This window comes from Mustela putorius, unplaced genomic scaffold (genome assembly GCF_011764305.1).
Source record: "Mustela putorius furo isolate JIRA1106 unplaced genomic scaffold, ASM1176430v1.1 tig00003845_pilon_pilon_pilon, whole genome shotgun sequence".
Classification (NCBI taxonomy): domain Eukaryota; kingdom Metazoa; phylum Chordata; class Mammalia; order Carnivora; family Mustelidae; genus Mustela; species Mustela putorius.
The window spans coordinates 78,569,850-78,588,067 of record NW_025421998.1 but is presented as its reverse complement, the minus strand read 5'-3'; the positions used below and the strand labels follow the sequence as shown (position 1 = coordinate 78,588,067).

Below are 18,218 nucleotides of genomic sequence, written 5' to 3'. Positions count from 1 at the left end.
ATGAAAGACCCAGGATTCGTGCTTAAGTTGTCCTTTGTTCTTATTTTGAGTTTTCAAGGAACCAAAAGGTGTTTTCACGGGCTGTATTTTTTTTATATTACCGTAAGTATGTCTAACATTTAAATTATGGGTAGTTCCTGATCAGTAACTGTATAGTGTTACATAATTTTATTTTCTTTTCAACACTCTCAGAGAAGGAGGAAACTTGATTATGGTGAGGGCCAAAATAAACTGATAGAAGTCCCTTCAACTTTTCATGGTTTGCAATATTAATGCACTTGAAAGATTAGACCTCTTGAGAGGACTGCACATTTTTTCTTCTTCCTTCCAGTTTCATTCATTAAGATGAAATTTAAGGTGCTTAGAAATAGCTAGATTAAAATTTGTGGCAAAATCCCCAAATCAGCTTTATTCAACAATCCTTTAAAAATAGGAAGAGGCTCAAATATTTTGCTTTAATCACCATACAAATGGCTTCTGTAGTACATGTAGCATTAACTTAGGAAAAAAGTTTATAGTGTTAAATACTTAATCTAAAAATAAAAGCAAATCCTCTATTAGAAAAATTTTAGTAACTTTAAAATTGTACTTAATTATAAATTTTTCAATTATTGACATTAGGATAGTTTTATCAAAATTGAGACAATGAAAAAAATTGATTATAATTGGCTATGTTATATCCTTTTTTCTCTCCAAATCTGATCAAGATTTCTAACAAGCATGCAATAACCAACCTCCTGAGTGATTAACAAAAAAGCCATCCCATCACTATAGCAACCAATATTATATCACGAGAGTAACAACATGAAACCTCCTTAGCTACCAGTTTAACATCATTAATTATGATATCACGTTGTGTTAAAGCAAAAGCAATGAATATTAGATCATTTGGAGAAAGTGGAAGATAAACAGATTGGTTTTCACATCTTGAATACTCATTCAAACAATTTTTGCGTTTTGGAATATTATGTGTTGTGAACATGGTTTGAAAGAATTGACACAAAAATAGACATATTAAAACCTTTCGAATTGGATAAAGGGAAAAAAGTTTGTGCATAACTTGAATAAACACAATACTTTTTTACCCAAATGTTTAAACTCGATCCAAAAAACCTAGGAGAATCCTTTTGTTCTTAGCGGTCTATTCTGGTTAACATTTTTGACTGTTGTCTTGTCCAAGAATCCTGAAAATATATGCAGAATATTTCTATTTTCTAGTCATAGTCCATTTTAATGTGGACAAATAAAATTATTTGTCACCACCATGGGTAGCTTTTTTTAATTAGTTAGGCGGGTTAACACTGGTGGTCAAAAGACATAGCTGTTCTTCTGGATCACACAAAAAAAGTCTGTGTTAGAGAAGAGCCTATCATAGGACTAAATGGACAGTGGGCAGGGAGTTCTCCCTCCTCTTTCCCTTCTGGAGTCATCTGTTTCTTACATCTAGTTGACTATGAGAATATTCTAGAAAATGGATCCTAGAAACCTAATTGGGTGGGACTACTGCTGAACGGTCTCCATTTAAAAAAAAAAAATGCATGTTTATTATATGAGAAAACTTCTATGCATTATCTTCCTTTCTTCTAACCCCCTTAAAAATAAATAAATAAACTTACTGCTTATGCTCCGGACCAGACCAAAAACAAACTCTTAAGTTAGAAATATAAATTGGGCCACTTTGCTTTGCTTGATTTCTGCCTGCATTATGTGAGCAGCAAGCGTAGAATGCGTTTTTCTCCTAAATTGTCTTTTCTTATGTTTTAGGCCCAGCAGAAAAGGAAGCAGGTAATGAATGTTTGTGCATGCACGTGTCGTGATTTCTGTTGCGGTGGCGTGATGTTTGATAGAGATGAGTAGCTGTCTGCTTTTCAGGGCTCCTGTTAGGCACTTTGGTTAAGTTACTGACAATACTTTGATTTTGTTGGAACTATTATTAATGCTTTGTAGGGAAACTTCAGGCCGTTTATCTCTGTAAAAGTTCAGCGATATTCTTTACATAAATTCAAAGCACAAAACCTGAGGCTGTGTTGATGTTATACCTTATGTTTGAAGCAGGGACACTAGTCTTAGTTGGAAGCTGTTGCCAATATTTGGAGGGCTCTTACAACTAGAAAAGAGGACCATCTTTCCTCTATCACTCCTGAAAAATAACAGTAACAAGCATAAATGCTATTAAATAAGAAGTAAGCCGCTAAGCCGCTCTTAACTCTCAAAGTTGCTCATGCAAGGAAGGAACAAGAGTTCTGAAATCCCAACCTCAGGCAGTTGCTAGGAAAGCCGTTCTTCTCTGGGTCTCTGAATCTGTAAAGGTTTTGTTACTTTTTTCTTATGCCACTTATCACCATTGCAATTAATTTAGTTGCATGTGCTGTTATCTGTTTATCCTACCTGTCAGGCAGGGTACAGCTGGAACAGGTTCACTGTTGGGGCCCAGCACCCAGCCCCGCGCCACGGGCACCAAGTAGGCTCTCAGTACTCTGGAGAGGGATGAGAGCTTAGCTAGTTAGTTCTATCTGCAAACCACAGGACAAGAGACCAGAGATGAACCTGCCTAGTCCAAGTTCCCGACCCTCTTTCAAACCCTGCATGGGGAGGCCGTAGACAAGTTTGGCTTGTTTTTCACTGAAGTCTTCGACTGAAGGGCTCTATTCCTATGTTTCCTAACTTTTTCAGTTGTGTTTCAGTATTTGACCCCAGAAAGCATCAGGCACAAAAAGCTCTGAGCCGGGAGAAGGGGAAAGAACACACCGGCAGTGATCACAGAAGTGCCATTTAGACACACCATCGCGTCTTTTGACAGTGCGTCGTAACAGCCGCCATCCAGTGCTCCGTGACAAACTTCTTCACAGTCTCTCAGGGCATTTCCCCCCTCACAGTGTTTCTGTCGTAAAGATAGTTTGTATGTAGTTGACCCACAGTAAGTCCAGAGTTGTTAGGGGCTTTCCCACTGATACACAGTAAACAAGTAAGCCCACCGGGGCTTGGGTTGGGTGTCCTGATCCCCAGCCTGCCAAGGCTGTGCTCCTTCCCCTGTGAGGTGTGAAGGGGTCACAGAGCACCTTCAGGAAGGACAGGCAAAGGCATCGTGTAAAGTTGCACACATTCCCATTAGAGAGAGGAGAGAAGGGGAGAGTTGCTGTCTCCCACGTACCTCGCTTCCAGACAGAAACCTTCCCTTCCCACGTATTTGACATTCATACTGCTGCTCAACGGTACAGGCTGATGACTCTTGGAGAAATATTTTCCTTAAAATTAAATGCTCACCGGGGCACCTGGCTGCCTCCGTCGGTGGAACGTGGGAGGCTTCTTATTGGGGTTATGAGTATCGAGCCCCATCTTGGGTGTAGAGATTACTTAAAAATCTTTAAAGGGTGCCAGGATGGTGGAGTCAGTCAAGCATCCGAGTCTTGGTTTCGGCTGGCGTCGTGATTGTAGGGTCACAAGATAGAGCCCTGGGTTGGGCTCCATGCTCCGTGTACCGCCTGCTTAAAGATCTTTTTCCCTCTGCACGCCACCCCCCCAAAAAAAACTGCTCGCTTGCTTGCTTTTTCTTTCTCTCTCAGTGAAATCTTTTAAAAAGATCTTTAAATTTTTAATATAAAGAACTAGAAAAGAGGGAAAAAATCAGTGTCGTCTAGGTGATTTAAGTGGATTGAAGGGGAAAGCTAATCTCCGTTGAAGAATCTTCTGAAGTAACAGAGGAGAGGTTTTGAAGAAATGTAGTTCTCTTTGTTTGGTTGCATTTGGTAGCAAGTTAACAGGGTTACCTAGTAAATGTTCTTGGAGGCACTTTTAAAAGTGACTAAAAATGAGAAAGTCGGTTACATGTGCAAGAGCTCGAATGCCTGATAAGACTTCCAAGCAGTATTCTCTTGGGCAATATGATCCTTTTTTTCAGTCAGTTTGTACCATCTAGAGAGGAGTCGAATTCTGCCCAAGATTTGTCATGATTTTGTCATCTATTGACTGCCTTTTCCCTCAGAGGCTTTCTTCTTCACTCTGCTTCATTAGCTCCTTAAACAACTCTACAAAACAGACACTCTACAGAAGAGGTAACCAGGACTTCAGAAAAAAGCCAGTACGCTGCCCAAGGATGTGCCGTTGTTATTCAGTTCGGCAGACGTGGGATTTGCACCCCTGGATCTCCGTGTTCCGGGGTGCCCTGCCTCTGGGGCTATCTGATTCCAAGTGCTGACCTCAACACCTCAGGCACGTCGCAAGGGCCACGGGGTCACTTTTGCCAAAAGTACAGATATTTATTTAAGGAGGGCAAACGCTTATTACCAGGAGCCGTTTTAAGCACTTTACATGTATCTATTTACCCTTTCCAATAAATGTTTCAATTATTGCTTTTCCGGGAAACTGAAGCAGGGAAGTTACTAGCCATCGGCCCAGAGACAGCTAGGAAGTAGGCAGTTACAACACACTATCTACCTGTTGAGCTGTTGTCTTATTTTCCTGAGTCTCCCTCCCTCCCTTTTCTTGGCAACTTGGGTAGTTAAATTTGCACTTGATTAAGATACGTGGGCATTTGAAAGGAAGTCGGAAACCGTAGGGCCCATAGAATTATAATGAAAGCTACAGATGTAACTTAAAATTTTCTAGTGGTCACATTAAAGAGGTAAAAAAGAAGCAGGAGAAACTAATTTTAATAATAGTTCATTGAACCCAATATATCCAAAATATTTAAAAATGTATTCAGCATACAAAATTATTAATGAGATATTTTACGTTCGTTTTTCATACATCGTCTTCAAAGTCTGGTGTGTATTTTACTCTGCTAGCACATTTTATAGCCCCATTGCAAGTACTTGTTTACCTGTGGCTGGTGGCTGCTGAATTAATTGGGCAACACAGATCCTATCGTAAGGCTAAGAGTTGGACTCGAGAATCTGAATCTTTTTGTCCCCGCCCCGCCCACACACACAACATATCTCACAGTGTCAGATGTTGAAAGTGAATAAAAAAGTGACCTCCCCTCTTCCCCAACCCGTACCATGTCCCTCCCTTCCCTACTTTATTTTTCTCTGTGGCCCTTACGATCGAACACATGGTATAGTTCATTCATCCTTCGATTATCCTAGAATGTTGGCTCCACAAGGGCAGGACTTCTGTATTTCAATAACTGCTCTATCTCCTGTGTTGAAGACCGCGCCTGGCACGTATTTGGTACTCGGTAAATATTTATTGAATAAATGAATGAGTTTATGGCAGAGAGTGATCAGGCTATTTATAGCAGAGAGAACATCTGTAAACTGGCAAACTGGCTTGCAAAAGGTCATTCAAATCAATCACTGAATAATTAACAATATAAAAGCAAAAACTAACCACTTAAAAATAATAATATTGGAAAAATTAAACCCGAATTTCATGCTCTTATCATGGGGGGGGGGCGGGGGGAGGTGGTGGCGGTGAGACTAAATCTGAATCACAGAACCCAGAGGTTATAGAGAACAATTGCATTAGCAGTATTTAGCAGTCTAACCTGTTTCAGTTGTTTTTATCATTCAGCGGGATGCTCAGTTGGACTCTTAGTTCTCTTCCATCCTTGGGAATTCTTCGCATTCTCCATCTGCAACGCAAATTTGCAGAATAAAGGGATTTTACAACTCTGTAATAAATGAAATAAAACAAATGCCCTCTTTCTTAATGTCTTCTCTCCTCGGGAAATCTTTGCATTTGTTTCAGGAGAACAGGTAGTTCATTTTGAGAACTTAAAATGTCTAGAAAGCATTTTTTTTTTTTAATTTTAAGAAATGTTTGAGATTTACATGGCTGCAGAATCAGCTAGTTTTCTTCCTTGATTTAATTTTATCACTACTGTTTATGTAATAGTAAGATCCTTTTTACAGTATTTATAATATGGGGTTCAAAAAGTACTGAAACTTCATTTTCCTAATTGTGTCTCCTTTTTCTTTTTTTTTAATTGTATGCCTTGTTGATGCAAAGTAGGTCCTTTTAAAGGAGAATTAATTCCTTAATTCAAGGAATTTCTTATAGACCAGAACAGCAGTAATACATCTAATAACAGTCCCTGCTTTCTTCTGAAAACTATGCACCATATGAGGACTTACGATAAAAGAGATAGACGGCTCCTACAGCTTGCCTTGACCTGAGATCTTTTGCATAGATTTGGGAATTAGACTTGTGGTGAATCTCAAAACATGGAGGTGCCCTAAACAAAAGGTAGCATGGAATGAACAGGCAAAGTCTTTGTACACTGAGGATCTGTCTGGGCCCTTTGGTTGCCAGGTTTCCAGGTCTAACCCCCAAGTGCTCTCATTTTCAAAGTCTCTGTTGAACAGGTAGAGATGCTTTCCCAGAGGGCCACACTGCTTGCTTTCTTTGAGAGAAGTTGTACTTTGGCAGTCCTTACGTCATTAGGATGTGTTTGCCATCAGGTAGCATTTTAATTTAGCACTCCATTGTCAGAGTGTAACGATAACTAATAAATAAAATCTGTTGTATAGCAGTGAGTAGATAAAAAACTGCACGGTGATGAGGATAGTTTTTGTTAGTGAATAATTTCTTACTAATATTTTTAGAATGACCCTTTTCTCTCATAAAAGTTGTATGTGTTATAAATTTGATTTAAAATTTTTTTGAGTAGTCTATGTTACAATGAATTCAGGTTACTAATGTCTAAGTAATAGACCTGCAATTATGCACTCCCATTAGAATTGATGATACTTGGACGGAGGTAATTTGCATATTGGAAGAAACAGACCTCTCAGGTTTAAAACTAGAAGGCAAAATGGAAGATTTAAAGAATTTCTTTGCAGCCTTTTTGGACAGCTTTGCTTGGACAGTGGGACTTTGGCATGAAAGTAAAACCTCTGTGACCATTTCTGCTTCTAAGTCACCTGATGATTTAGAGACAAATTGATAAATGTAATTTCTGGCTGCGAGAGAGAATGACTTACTGTTATCTTTAAATTTTTTTAGAAAATCATAACTCTATAAAGGGCTTTTAGTTTATAAAACAATACGTATATATTGGGGTGCCCGGGTGGCTCAGTTGTTAAGCCACCGCCTTCGGCTCAGGTCATGATCCCAGAGTCCTGGGATCAGAGCCCTGCATCAGGCTCCCTGCTTAGTGGGGAGGCTTTTTCCCCATCTCCCACTCCCTATGCTTGTGTTCCCTCTCTAACTCACTCTCTCTGTCAAATAAATAAATAAAACCTTAAAAAAAAAAAACCCATTATGTGTATATAGAGTAAAAACTTGTTGCTTGAGCTGCATCATCTGGATAGGGATCAAATTAAAATTTATTTTTGTCCTATATGCAAAGAAAAACTGGATATTTTTCAGATGATCAGTGGATGCTTTAAATTACCTAAGAAGATAAATTTTTTTTTCTGACAGCCATAAATTACTTTTATTCCATCATCTAATATGCAATTTGAAATGTTTGTTTTAAACTATCTTTTTCTCATCAATATATTGAGTTAAATGTCTTTCACACCACTCCCTTGCTACACCAGTAGCCTTAGTTTATATAATGTATATACCAGAGAGTATTACAACCATATGCTCTTTTATGTACTCTATGAGTGATAGGAATTTGCTCTGGCCATTTCCACAGCTGATCTGGAATGAATGAGCAATTGTAGTATGTTTGTTTGCTTCGGCTCTTTTCCTCACCACCTCACACAAGATGGCAAGCCCCAGTGTATAATTTGTGTTCACACCAATGTGTTAGCTCATGATAATGTTGACAGATTAATTCCTATGAATCAGGAGATGTTGGGACATAATAAACAGGAGTTGCAGGGACTATTGACTAGAAGAGGCAAAGGAAGACATTGGCTTCCATCTGACAGGGTTTTGGAGCTGTGTGTGTGTACCTTCGTTTAGCTCATCGCAGACTTCAGAAGCTGGAAGTGTGTTGTGCAAGTGTACATTCACTCTCTGAACACATGGGTAACCAATGACAGGACAAGTCAAGTGAGGCCATAGGAGCACCCGGGATACCAGTGGCAACATGATGGTAATGCTGGGAACAGTCTCGGGGCCACTGCACTCTCTACCCTCAGCTCTAGTGACCGAAGGAAGGACGAGGAGGAGTCTCAGCTCCAGACAAACTGTGGAGACGTTTAAGGACGCTGAGTGCCCTCACTTCTGAAATTGGTTCTAAATCTGCATTTCATTACCATCCTTCCTGATTTATCTGAGATTAATTGTGAGGAGGCATTAGTATTTGTCACTCGATTAAAAACAGCTGCTGACAACACTTTGCTGCTACCTCTGGTTTGGGCTTTCCATACCTCATGTTGGCGTTAACGTTGCCAGCACTGGAGGTGCCGAGGTGTTCTGTGACCTCAAGTAGTGCCACCTTTCCTTGACTTCCTTGACTCACAGTCTCTGTCATGAGTCATCCGCCCTTTCCTTCTTTATTTTTGTAGTGTGAGTTGTAATAGATGAGGACCGTCTCCATCAGGGATGGTCATAGCTAGTCCCATATTCAAAATGAACCTGGATGCAATCTTGACTGATGTTCTCTTTCCAAATCCAGCTCTCACAGGAACTTGATCTTAAGTACTTAAGCTCTAGGTCTTAAGTAAGTTTAGGGTATTCAAGAGCAGCCCCTTCCTTTCCACCTTGGAAACACAGTAAGCCTCAGCTCTGTAGCTCCGCCCCTACACACTTTTCAACATCGCCGCTTACCTGTGTCTCCTGTTCCCCAGCATCAAGGGATGAGGTATCTTCTTCAAGGCTGACTCATCCACCTGTGATACTGATCTCAACTGCACCTACTCCTTTCTGATGGAATTTACTTTATCGTGTATTTCTTTCTCCTGTTCCTCCATCTTTCTACATATTTCCTTTCCATCTATAACCCTGGTGTCTCCCTAAATAAAGCTGCCTTACCCTGGCCTCTCCACTGCCTTCCATCTTCCACCCAAAGAGCAGCATATACTCCATTTTATTTTTCCTCACCTTCACTGCGCTTGTCTGCCCAAAGGAGTTTGGTTTCCAATCTCACCAGCCTGTCTCATGGGGAGTTACACTAGCTAGGAGTATGCCTGAGCAGAGTGACTGGGGCATTGCCTTGAGACCATCAGTTCCTTTCCTTTTGCCTTTCGAGTTGGTTGCAGGGCCTGGTATCTGTGGCATCATCAAGACTGGGCCCAGCTTTGCTGTCACAAGATGAAAACTGGGAAGGGCCTCGCCACTCTCAGGCAGGCACGCCTTCCCTCCTCGGCATCCCAACCTCCAGCCTAGTGAATTACAACCTAAGGGGACTCTTGGTCAAGTGCTGCAGCTTTGAATCTAACAGATTAACAGTGAATCCCTATGCTTAGGAGTTGCCGAATGGGTTAGTAGCAAAAGGGAATTATCCATATTGGTTCTGTACTCTAGGATCCTGTGCTCCAATGCTGAACTTTCCTCTATCCTTAAAGGACACAGGCAAGCTCCCGCCCATCATCTCATCCTGAGTTTCTCCAAATGGCCATGAGCTCTCAGGTCAAAATAATTAGATTCCTGAGGAGTACAGCCCCTATAAAAGACCGATGATATCTATCCTCTAGAATTTATTATCCTTAAGAGTGAAAATTTAAATTAAACATGATACATATATTCAAGGACATGTAGGAAGAGTCTAGCAATATGATCAGGGGCCAGAAGTCATGAAAAACCAAATGGAGGTATGAAAGTAATAAATGGTTGTAAGAAACACTGGATACAGGATGAATACAGCTGAAGAACTTATTGGTCCTCTGGGAGATGAGAGTGAAGGCAGCAGGAAAGGCAAAAGGTGTAGACAATGTAAAAGGGAATTTTTACATGCAATGTCTTCTCTTGGTTGATATATAGTTTTAAGAAATCTGGCCTCATGCTGATAAGTGATGTGGAGAATAGAAACAGATCGACTTTCATCAGAGTAAGAAAAAAATTCAGGTAAATAGAGTATGAAAGAAAAATAACAAGATATGAGATGTAGAAAATAATGGAAGAGTATTATGAACAAAGACAAAAATCAAGAATTTAGATGAAATTGATACATTTCTTTTTTTTTCTTTTTTTTTTTTTAAGATTTTATTTATTTATCAGAGAGGGGGAGGGGAGAGAGCGAGCACAGGCAGACAGAATGACAGGCAGAGGCAGAGGGAGAAGCAGGCTCCCCGCCGAGCAAGGAGCCTGATGTGGGACTCAATCCCAGCACGCTGGGATCATGACCTGAGCCGAAGGCAGCTGCTTAACCAACTGAGCCACCCAGGCATCCCGAAATTGATACATTTCTTAAAAAACTGTGTCTGTGTGATCAACACAAGAAATGAATCTCAGGCCCATCAGTTTTAAAGAAATTTAAATAGTTGTCAGAACCCTGCCATTCTGAAATCCGTAAGCCTGGTTGGTTTTGGAGGTGAGTTCTACCAAATTTTTAAGGAGCAGATCCTATCCAAAATAAGTTCAATGAAATGGAAAATGAGTAAAAGCTGTCCCGTTCATTTCATCAAGCAAATACAATCTTAATTCCCAAATCTGATAAAGGGAGTTGAACAAAGGAAGATTAATATAAGCCCATTTCATTATGAGCATATATGCAAAATCACTAAGTAAAAGCTCACAAAAATCCAGCAGTGTTTTGGGAAAATAATCAATGGAGATCAGGAAACTAACAAACTAAAAGCAAAACTCATATTTCAAGAGATGTAAAAAAAAAAAAAGTACGTGAAACAGTTCAGTGCTAACATGATTAAAAATTACATTATTAGCATCCTAGAATTCCTTAACTTTATTAAGCCCATATAGAAAAAAACCTAAAGCAAATATTTTACATAATGAAGAAAGTTTAGAGGCATTCCCCCTAGGATTAGGGACGAGTACTTACAGAATCATTGCCACAACACTGAGAGTCTTGGACAACAGTAAAGAAATGAAAAAAAGTAATTCCAAAGAATGGGAAGAGGAGATAAAGCTATCGTTGCAGATGGAAGAAAAAAATAAAAAGCCCATCATTGAGGATGAAATGATTATCTCTCTAGAAAATCCAATAGGATCTACGGAACCTTTTATTTATTTATTTATTTTAAAGATTTATTTATTTATTTATTTATTTGACAGACAGAGATCACAAGTAGGCAGAAAGGCAGGCAGAGAGGCAGGCAGAGAGGGAGAGGGAAGCAGGCTCCTTGCTGAGCAGAGAGCCTGATATGGGGCTCGATTCCAGGACCCCGAGAGCATGACCTGAGCTGAAGGCAGAGGCTTAACCCACTGAGCCACCCATGCGCCCCTACATGGAACCTTTTAGGTAAAAGGTCGGTAAGGTTGCCAGATGTAAAGTCAACCTGCTAAAATGAATACCCTTTTTCTACACTAGTGGTTCTCAAATGTTTGGTCTCACAAACTAGTACACTCTACTAGTCAAGATTCAGATCCCAAAGAACTTTTCTTTTTTTTTTTTTTTTTTTTTTTTTTTTTTTTTTTTTTTTTTTTTTTTTTTTTTTTTTTTTTTCAAAGATTTTTCCATTTATTTGACAGAGAGAGATCACAAGTAGGCAGAGAGGCAGGCAGAGAGAGAGAGAGAGAGAGGAGGAAGTAGGCTCCCCATGAGCAGAGAGCCCGATGCGGGACTCGATCCCAGGACCCCGAGATCATGACCCGAGCCGAAGGCAGCGGCCCAACCCACTGAGCCACCCAGGCGCCCCCCAAAGAACTTTTCTTTAGATGGATTGTACCTACCAATATTTATTATAATAGACTTAAAACTGAGAAATTTATGAAATATTGATGTTTATAATTAACAATAGGAAACTCATCACCTAAATCGCCAACTCATCAACATAAATCGCTTTTGAAAAAAAATATTCTTTGCACACCTCTTTAATGGTTGTCTTAGTTAAACACACCCGGATCCTCATAGGTGCTTCTTGCATTGAGTTACTGCAATATCTTATCTTGGTTGATATATAGTTTAAGAAATCTGGCCGCATGCTGATATGTAGTTGGAAAGGGAGGAGTATTTAAATAGACTTTTTTAAGTAATTGTGGGTTTTCCTCTGTGATATTATACCAAAGCTTGGCAGGTGGTAATTTCTTCCAGGTTAGTTGCAATGTAGAATCTGAAAGCTTATCAGTGAATTTTTCATACTATTCAATCCGGTTGGTGCATCATCTGCTTTGAATAGATCTTTTGCCATGCATGATTTTTTTTAACACAATGAAGTAATCATTTGGAAACTACTGATCCACTGAGTTAAGATCTTCCTTTTTTTTTTTTTAAGATTTTATTTATTTGAGAGAGAGAGAGTGAGAGAGCATGAGAGGGGAGGTCAGAGGGAGAGGCGGACTCCCCATGGAGCTGGGAGCCCGATGTGGGACACGATCCCAGGACTCTGGGATGATGACCTGAGCTGAAGGCAGTCGCTTAACCAACTGAGTGACCCAGGTGCCCAAGATCATCTTCTTAGTGTTAATATATCAAAAAGTCATCTTTATTAATATCACCTGCCTCATCAGAAAGACTTAAAGTCTTCGGAGACTGTCAAGTTCATGACAGAAGTTTTCTAAAATTCTAGTTTTCTTTGAAACCTTTAATTTTATAATTACAACAAATACTGGTTTTTTAAGCAACGGGTTGATTTCATTTTTTCAGAAAATGCTGCCAAATATTCTCAAGTCTAAATAAGCATACTTTGTCCATCAGTAGTCTTTTCAACTAGAAATGGTTCTCTGAAAAGAACAGTGCCCCTCCCCACTCAAACAATGACACACTTTTCCTTTAGACAATCATTACACTTCAGTATGTAGTCATGCTTTGTGCAAAGTTTTCATTTTGTCAGTTATTTAAAAATGTATACTCAAGGACAGAGATTCAACAAAGCTTGTTTTACTGTTTTATCAAGGACTTTCGCATAGAAAACTGGCTTTTTTCTGGTGTGTGTGAGGGGGTAAAGAACCCAGCAATGAGTAGAATTTAGCACCATGGCCTTGGTTCATGCTGACATAAAGTCGTTTGACCTGCTGTTGCTTTTGTACCATCGCTGTAAATATCAACAGAGCCAAAAAGACAAAAAACAATCTTAGTATTATGAAAATAATTTTGACCTCACGGATCTCTGAAGAGTCCTGAGGATCCCCACTGGTCCATGGACCACAGTCAGAGAACTACTGCTCCACACCATAGACCAACTAGCTAAAAAATATAAACAAAAAGTGTCTTTTACAGTAACCAAACTACAAGGCAACCAGGAATTGAGTTTGCCAAAAGCATGTAAAATTTCCTAGATCTCTAAAGAAACATTTGAAAATCAAAGGTTATAGAGAGCAATCTAAGTAGATACAAGACGGGGCGCCTAGGTGGTCTAGTAGGTTAAGCAACCAACTCTTGGTTTTAGCTCAGGTCCTGGCCTCAGGGTCATGAGATCGAGCCCTTGGTCAGGGCTCTGTGCTCAGTGTGGACCCTACTTAAGATTCTCTCTCCCTTGTCCTGCTCTCTCCCCTCCATCCCTGTTCACACATGCTATATCTCTTTCTCTCTCTCTCAAATCTTAAAAAAAAAAAAAAAAAATCAATATAAGATGGTTCATGCCCTAAGAGGGATGACTTGATAGCCTAATATATAAGCTCACTCCCAAATTAATCTATAATTCACTGCGGAGTCGCATCAGAATTCCAGAGTTGTTTGTTTGTTTTTTTAAGAACATGACAAATTTAAATGGAAGAATAGAGGATATTGAATAAATCAACTTTAAGGGGAAAAGAATGAAGGCTTGTCTTGTCCTGACACTACAATTACAAAACCTTCACCAAAGCCTGTGAAGAAGAATGTAGACTCATGTACAAATGGGAAAAGCCTGCTATGCTTCATCTCTGATAAAGTGGGAACATAAGTCAGTGGGGAAAGGATGGGCTGTTTCAGAGATGAAATTAGAAAGAAGGGCTTACGGGGGCGCCTGGGTGGTACAGTGGGTTAAGAGCCTGACTTTGGCTTTGGCCTAGGCTATGATATCGGGCCTGGGAGGGAGCCCTGCAGGGGGCTCAGCACTGAGATAAGAGTAGGCTTGAGACTCTGTCTCCCTCTGCCTCTCCCTCTGCCCTTCCCCACTGCACGTGCGTGTGCACATGCTCTCTCCCTAAAGATATTTATTTATTTATCTATCTATCTATCTATTTATTTATTTATTTATTTGAGATTTTATTTAGCAGACAGAGATCACAAGTAGGCAGAGAAAGGGGGAGGCAGGCTCCCCGCTGAGCAGAGAGCCCCATGCTGGGCTCCATCCCAGGAACCTGGGATCATGACCCCAGGTGAAGGCAGAGGCTTTCACCCACTAAGCCACCCAGGTGCCCCTAAAGATCTGTTTTTCAAAAAGGACTTCTACATGGAAAAAAACTAAGTCATCCTCTGACAGAAACATGGTCTCCAGAGCGATCAGAGACCAGAGATCAGTGTAATGAAGTAAATGTCAACCACTATGGATTTAGTATTTCTCTTTATGGTGACTATCCCCAACGAATGTTTTTACCTTTTCATTTTCCGTGCTGATTTTCAAAGCTTATCTGATACCTATTTGAGTTGAAGCAAAATTGTTTTAACTTTCTTGTAAAACATAACATGTTCCATTTTAGTTACTTCATTCTCTACATAGAATTGTCAGCTAACCATCTCTGCTTGAAAAAAAAAATTCTTAGCCCCCTCCGAAGTGATGCCTTGAAAGCTCTATGAATCCCATCAATTCCCAGTTGCAAGAGGAAAAGATTCGTAAAATAATCACAAAAGAGTGCATCAGGAGTTAGTTAATTGAATATATCCCAGATTCCCCAGGATCTGGAAAAATCTATTCTTCCGAATCTTTTCTTCAGTGAATATTTGTCTTCTGTAGGGATTCTAAGCAAGAACATAAGCACCTCCTGAGAAAACAGAGCATTTATGTAATGTCTCCTTTGTCATGCCCCTGACTGGGAATTATTCCCTCAGCCATGATCTGTCACACTCTGAATGGCTCTTGCTACAATCTTGTCTCTTTCCTCTGAAGATGCATAGAAATCTCATTACAAGCGTTCAACACCTGTTCTCTAAAAGGTCTCAGAAAGGATGTCAGTTTACTCCGCTCACTTGACAATGTGTCATATATTTGTGGGGTGTGTGTGTGTGTGTGTTTTACTTGTATATGGATTGCGATGCACAGATAAATGCAGTCTTGACGTGGCAAGTTTTCTTTCTTTCATGAGCAATTTGATAGAATTTATTATCCTCCATATCCAGAGTTTGAAACCAACTGGTTGGTGACCTTTTCATTTATTTATTAACGTGTGTCGGCAGGTAAACCCAGTGACCTAGACCAGTGTGGCTCGTGCAGCACCTTGTTAATCTGAGTACTTCAGATGTATTCAAAAGTCTTTTCCAATTGGACAAAACCAGAGTAATGCAAACTGACAGATTTCGCCTCTTTATTCTCCCCAGAGTTTGTTAGGACTCACAGCCTGGGCAGATGAGAGTTCATTACTTATGGGCCCATAACTAAGTGGCCATATAGCTTCAAGCACTAAATGAAAAGACCTGATCAGTGTTTGGAATGTCAGATTTTTTTTTTTTTAATTTCGGAAAATTGAACCTGTAAAATATTCCTGCGGTATGTTGGTTAAACATATGTTCATTGTGGCCAGCAAACCTGGGATGTTAAAACTGTAGAAATATTCAAAATATCACTAAGCCCTACCCTCCTCTCTACACCTGGTCTTTACACCTGTCCAACTAGGAGACATTGTCCAAATTTACGCATCAAATATCACTACTGGGATGCCTGGGTGGCTCAGTGGGTTAAGCCTCTGCCTTCAGCTCAGGTCATGGTACCAAGGTCCTGGAATCAAGCCCCACATTGGGCTCTCTGCTCAGCAGGGAGCCTGCTTCCCCCGCTCTGTCTGCCTGCCTCTCTGCCTGCTTGTGATCTCTCTCTTTCTATCAAATAAATAAAATCTTTTTTTTTTAATTTAAAAATTTCTTTAAAAATCACTACTAACACATCACTTGGCTGCCCTAACACATCTTTCTTCCATGTCAAAGGAAACAGAGCTACATAAAGACAGCAAGATCTTGAACTCATTTCTTAACACCCAGGGTTACAAATCCTTTCAAAGTATATCTTTCCATTATTTTATTTCCTTCTCCTTCAGCTTGTCCCCCAGCTGGGCAGCCTCTGTAGTCCCTTTCACCCTCCCATTGCCCATGTCCTCACACCTTCATTCCCACCACCTCCTGGGATCCTGCCTTACCTGACTCCCATTGTTTATGGCAGACCTTCTCCTTGAGAATGAAAGAGAGTTTAAGGGGCAGGTGGAGAATGGGCCTGTGGAGGTGTGATGGTACTTCTTTGAAGCATGAATATAACAAATGGCCATGGAAAGGCTGTTCTAAGTAAATGTAGTTTGAAGACAAGAAGGACTAGGCATGAAATTTAAGATGCTATAGACCGTAATTATATTATAATTTAGTACTGGCTGGCAGTCACTATAACCGAGATGATTCTGAGGGTTTTTAATTCCTGAATCAGAATTATATTGAGAGGAAATATACAATGTATGTATAAAGAACAGTAATATCAAGTAATAACAAGTAATATCAAGTAATATATAACAGTAATATCAAGGAGACCATTTGTCAGTTTCAGCTGCCAAATATGCAGCAGTGTGAGGTGTGTGTGTGTATTTATATATGAATGATAATATAGGATATATCGATATATATCAGGGCTAAAGACCAGTCATTGGGAAAACCCCTGTTATACAATTAGCAGGTAGAATTGCCAGTGGAAAGTTTTTATGCTCTCATTAGAATCCTGCGGTATATATTCCAGCCAGGGCCAACCAGAGCTAGCTAAATATCCACTGGAGAGAGTTTTCTTCTCTTCCAAGCCTTCATAGTCCTTGCAGCCAGCAACACTATAATGATTTTTTTTTTTTCCTGTGAGATCTTGGATCTTCCTCCTTCACAAACTTGAGAGCCAGTGTCTCAGGAGTTAAAAGGACAACTTTAATGAAACTCAAACCAAGCTGTCTGTGTTTCTCCACTCATAAAATCATAGAAAAGCCTGTGACAACTGTTAAACTACATATTAAAGCCTACTGATGTTTCTCTAATTCCATCACCAACATTCCTTATTTTAAGATCTTAAGAGAAAACTGTGTCTCCATATTCCTCCCGAAGAAAGTCTCACAAAACATCAGTGACATCTACCTCACGTATGTATCTGGCTTTTTATGGCCCATCATATGTCCTGGATCTCTCTTGTTCTTGGCTTCTACAGATTATTCCATTTGGGTCCAATCTGGCTGCTATTGGCCTATATACCCCAGTGGCCAATTCTCCTTTGTTCCACAGTTGACCACTTGCTTAAGTATGAGTTTATTGGTGGGTAAGATAATCCAGGTAAAGTAGTTAATGTGACCATCACCACAGGACAATTATTCCAAAGTACTACATCATTAGCCTGGTTAATTCCAAAGGGGTATTAACTGGAACTTTGTTTTCAATGACAGGATCATTCAGTGAGCTGGTCCCAAAGGGGTGCTAGGAATTAGCAGACCACAGACCTATTTGTTTCCAAACATCTGCAGTATTAGTATTCTCACAGATCTTAAACCGTTGTAGGGGGGCTGTGACATCTAGATATTTTCATTCATACAGAATTGTTCAACTATGGATACTATCCTGTCTAAAATTAACATTACAGAAAAGTAAAACGTGTTCAGATTCTACAGGAAAAAGTCACCTTTTTCTTCTAAAACGAAATTTATACAATGATGTAGCTTGATTTCAGGGAAAGGAGGAAGTATCCTGAAGTTTCAACAGGTTGCCTTTGTATGTAAGCTCTTTTTCCATAAACACTAGTAGTTCTTAAAGTGCATACCCAAGACAAGGATCATTGGCGTTTCCCTGGAACTTGTTAGAAAGGTGACTTCTTGGGTCCCAAACAAGAGCTCTTGATCTGAAATTCTGAGAGTGATGCCAGGCAGTCTGTGCTTTAACAAGCTTTCCAGGAGGTTCTGGTGCCTGCTAGAGTTGAGAACGACAAGCCTATTGGGAATTATATATATTCCGTTCATTGATTAAAGGAATATATATTCCAGCACTCAGAGAACTATGCTCGCATTTAGGTTTCATTCAGACCAGGAACAGGTCAATGTGAGGTTATTCTCTTGCATTAATTGATAGTATCAAGTCTTGGAGGGTGGGATATTGGGCAAGTTGGAGTCAGGTTGGCCCTGAAGAG

General features: G+C 39.9%; 1 protein-coding gene across 21 annotated transcripts in view; it reads left to right on the top strand.

Annotated features, from left to right (window-relative positions):
- The window catches only part of CADPS2 (calcium dependent secretion activator 2), a 525,179-nt gene that overhangs the window by 407,640 nt on the left and 99,321 nt on the right, over positions 1–18,218 (top strand). For 13 of the 21 annotated variants that reach the window (XM_045062938.1, XM_045062937.1, XM_045062930.1 and 10 more), the window contains one exon: positions 1,765–1,785. The exons of the other annotated variants lie outside the window; for them this stretch is intronic. In XM_045062938.1, the coding sequence (XP_044918873.1) occupies positions 1,765–1,785 (21 nt within the window). The remainder of the gene's footprint in view (positions 1–1,764; positions 1,786–18,218) is intronic. 21 annotated transcript variants of the gene reach the window in all.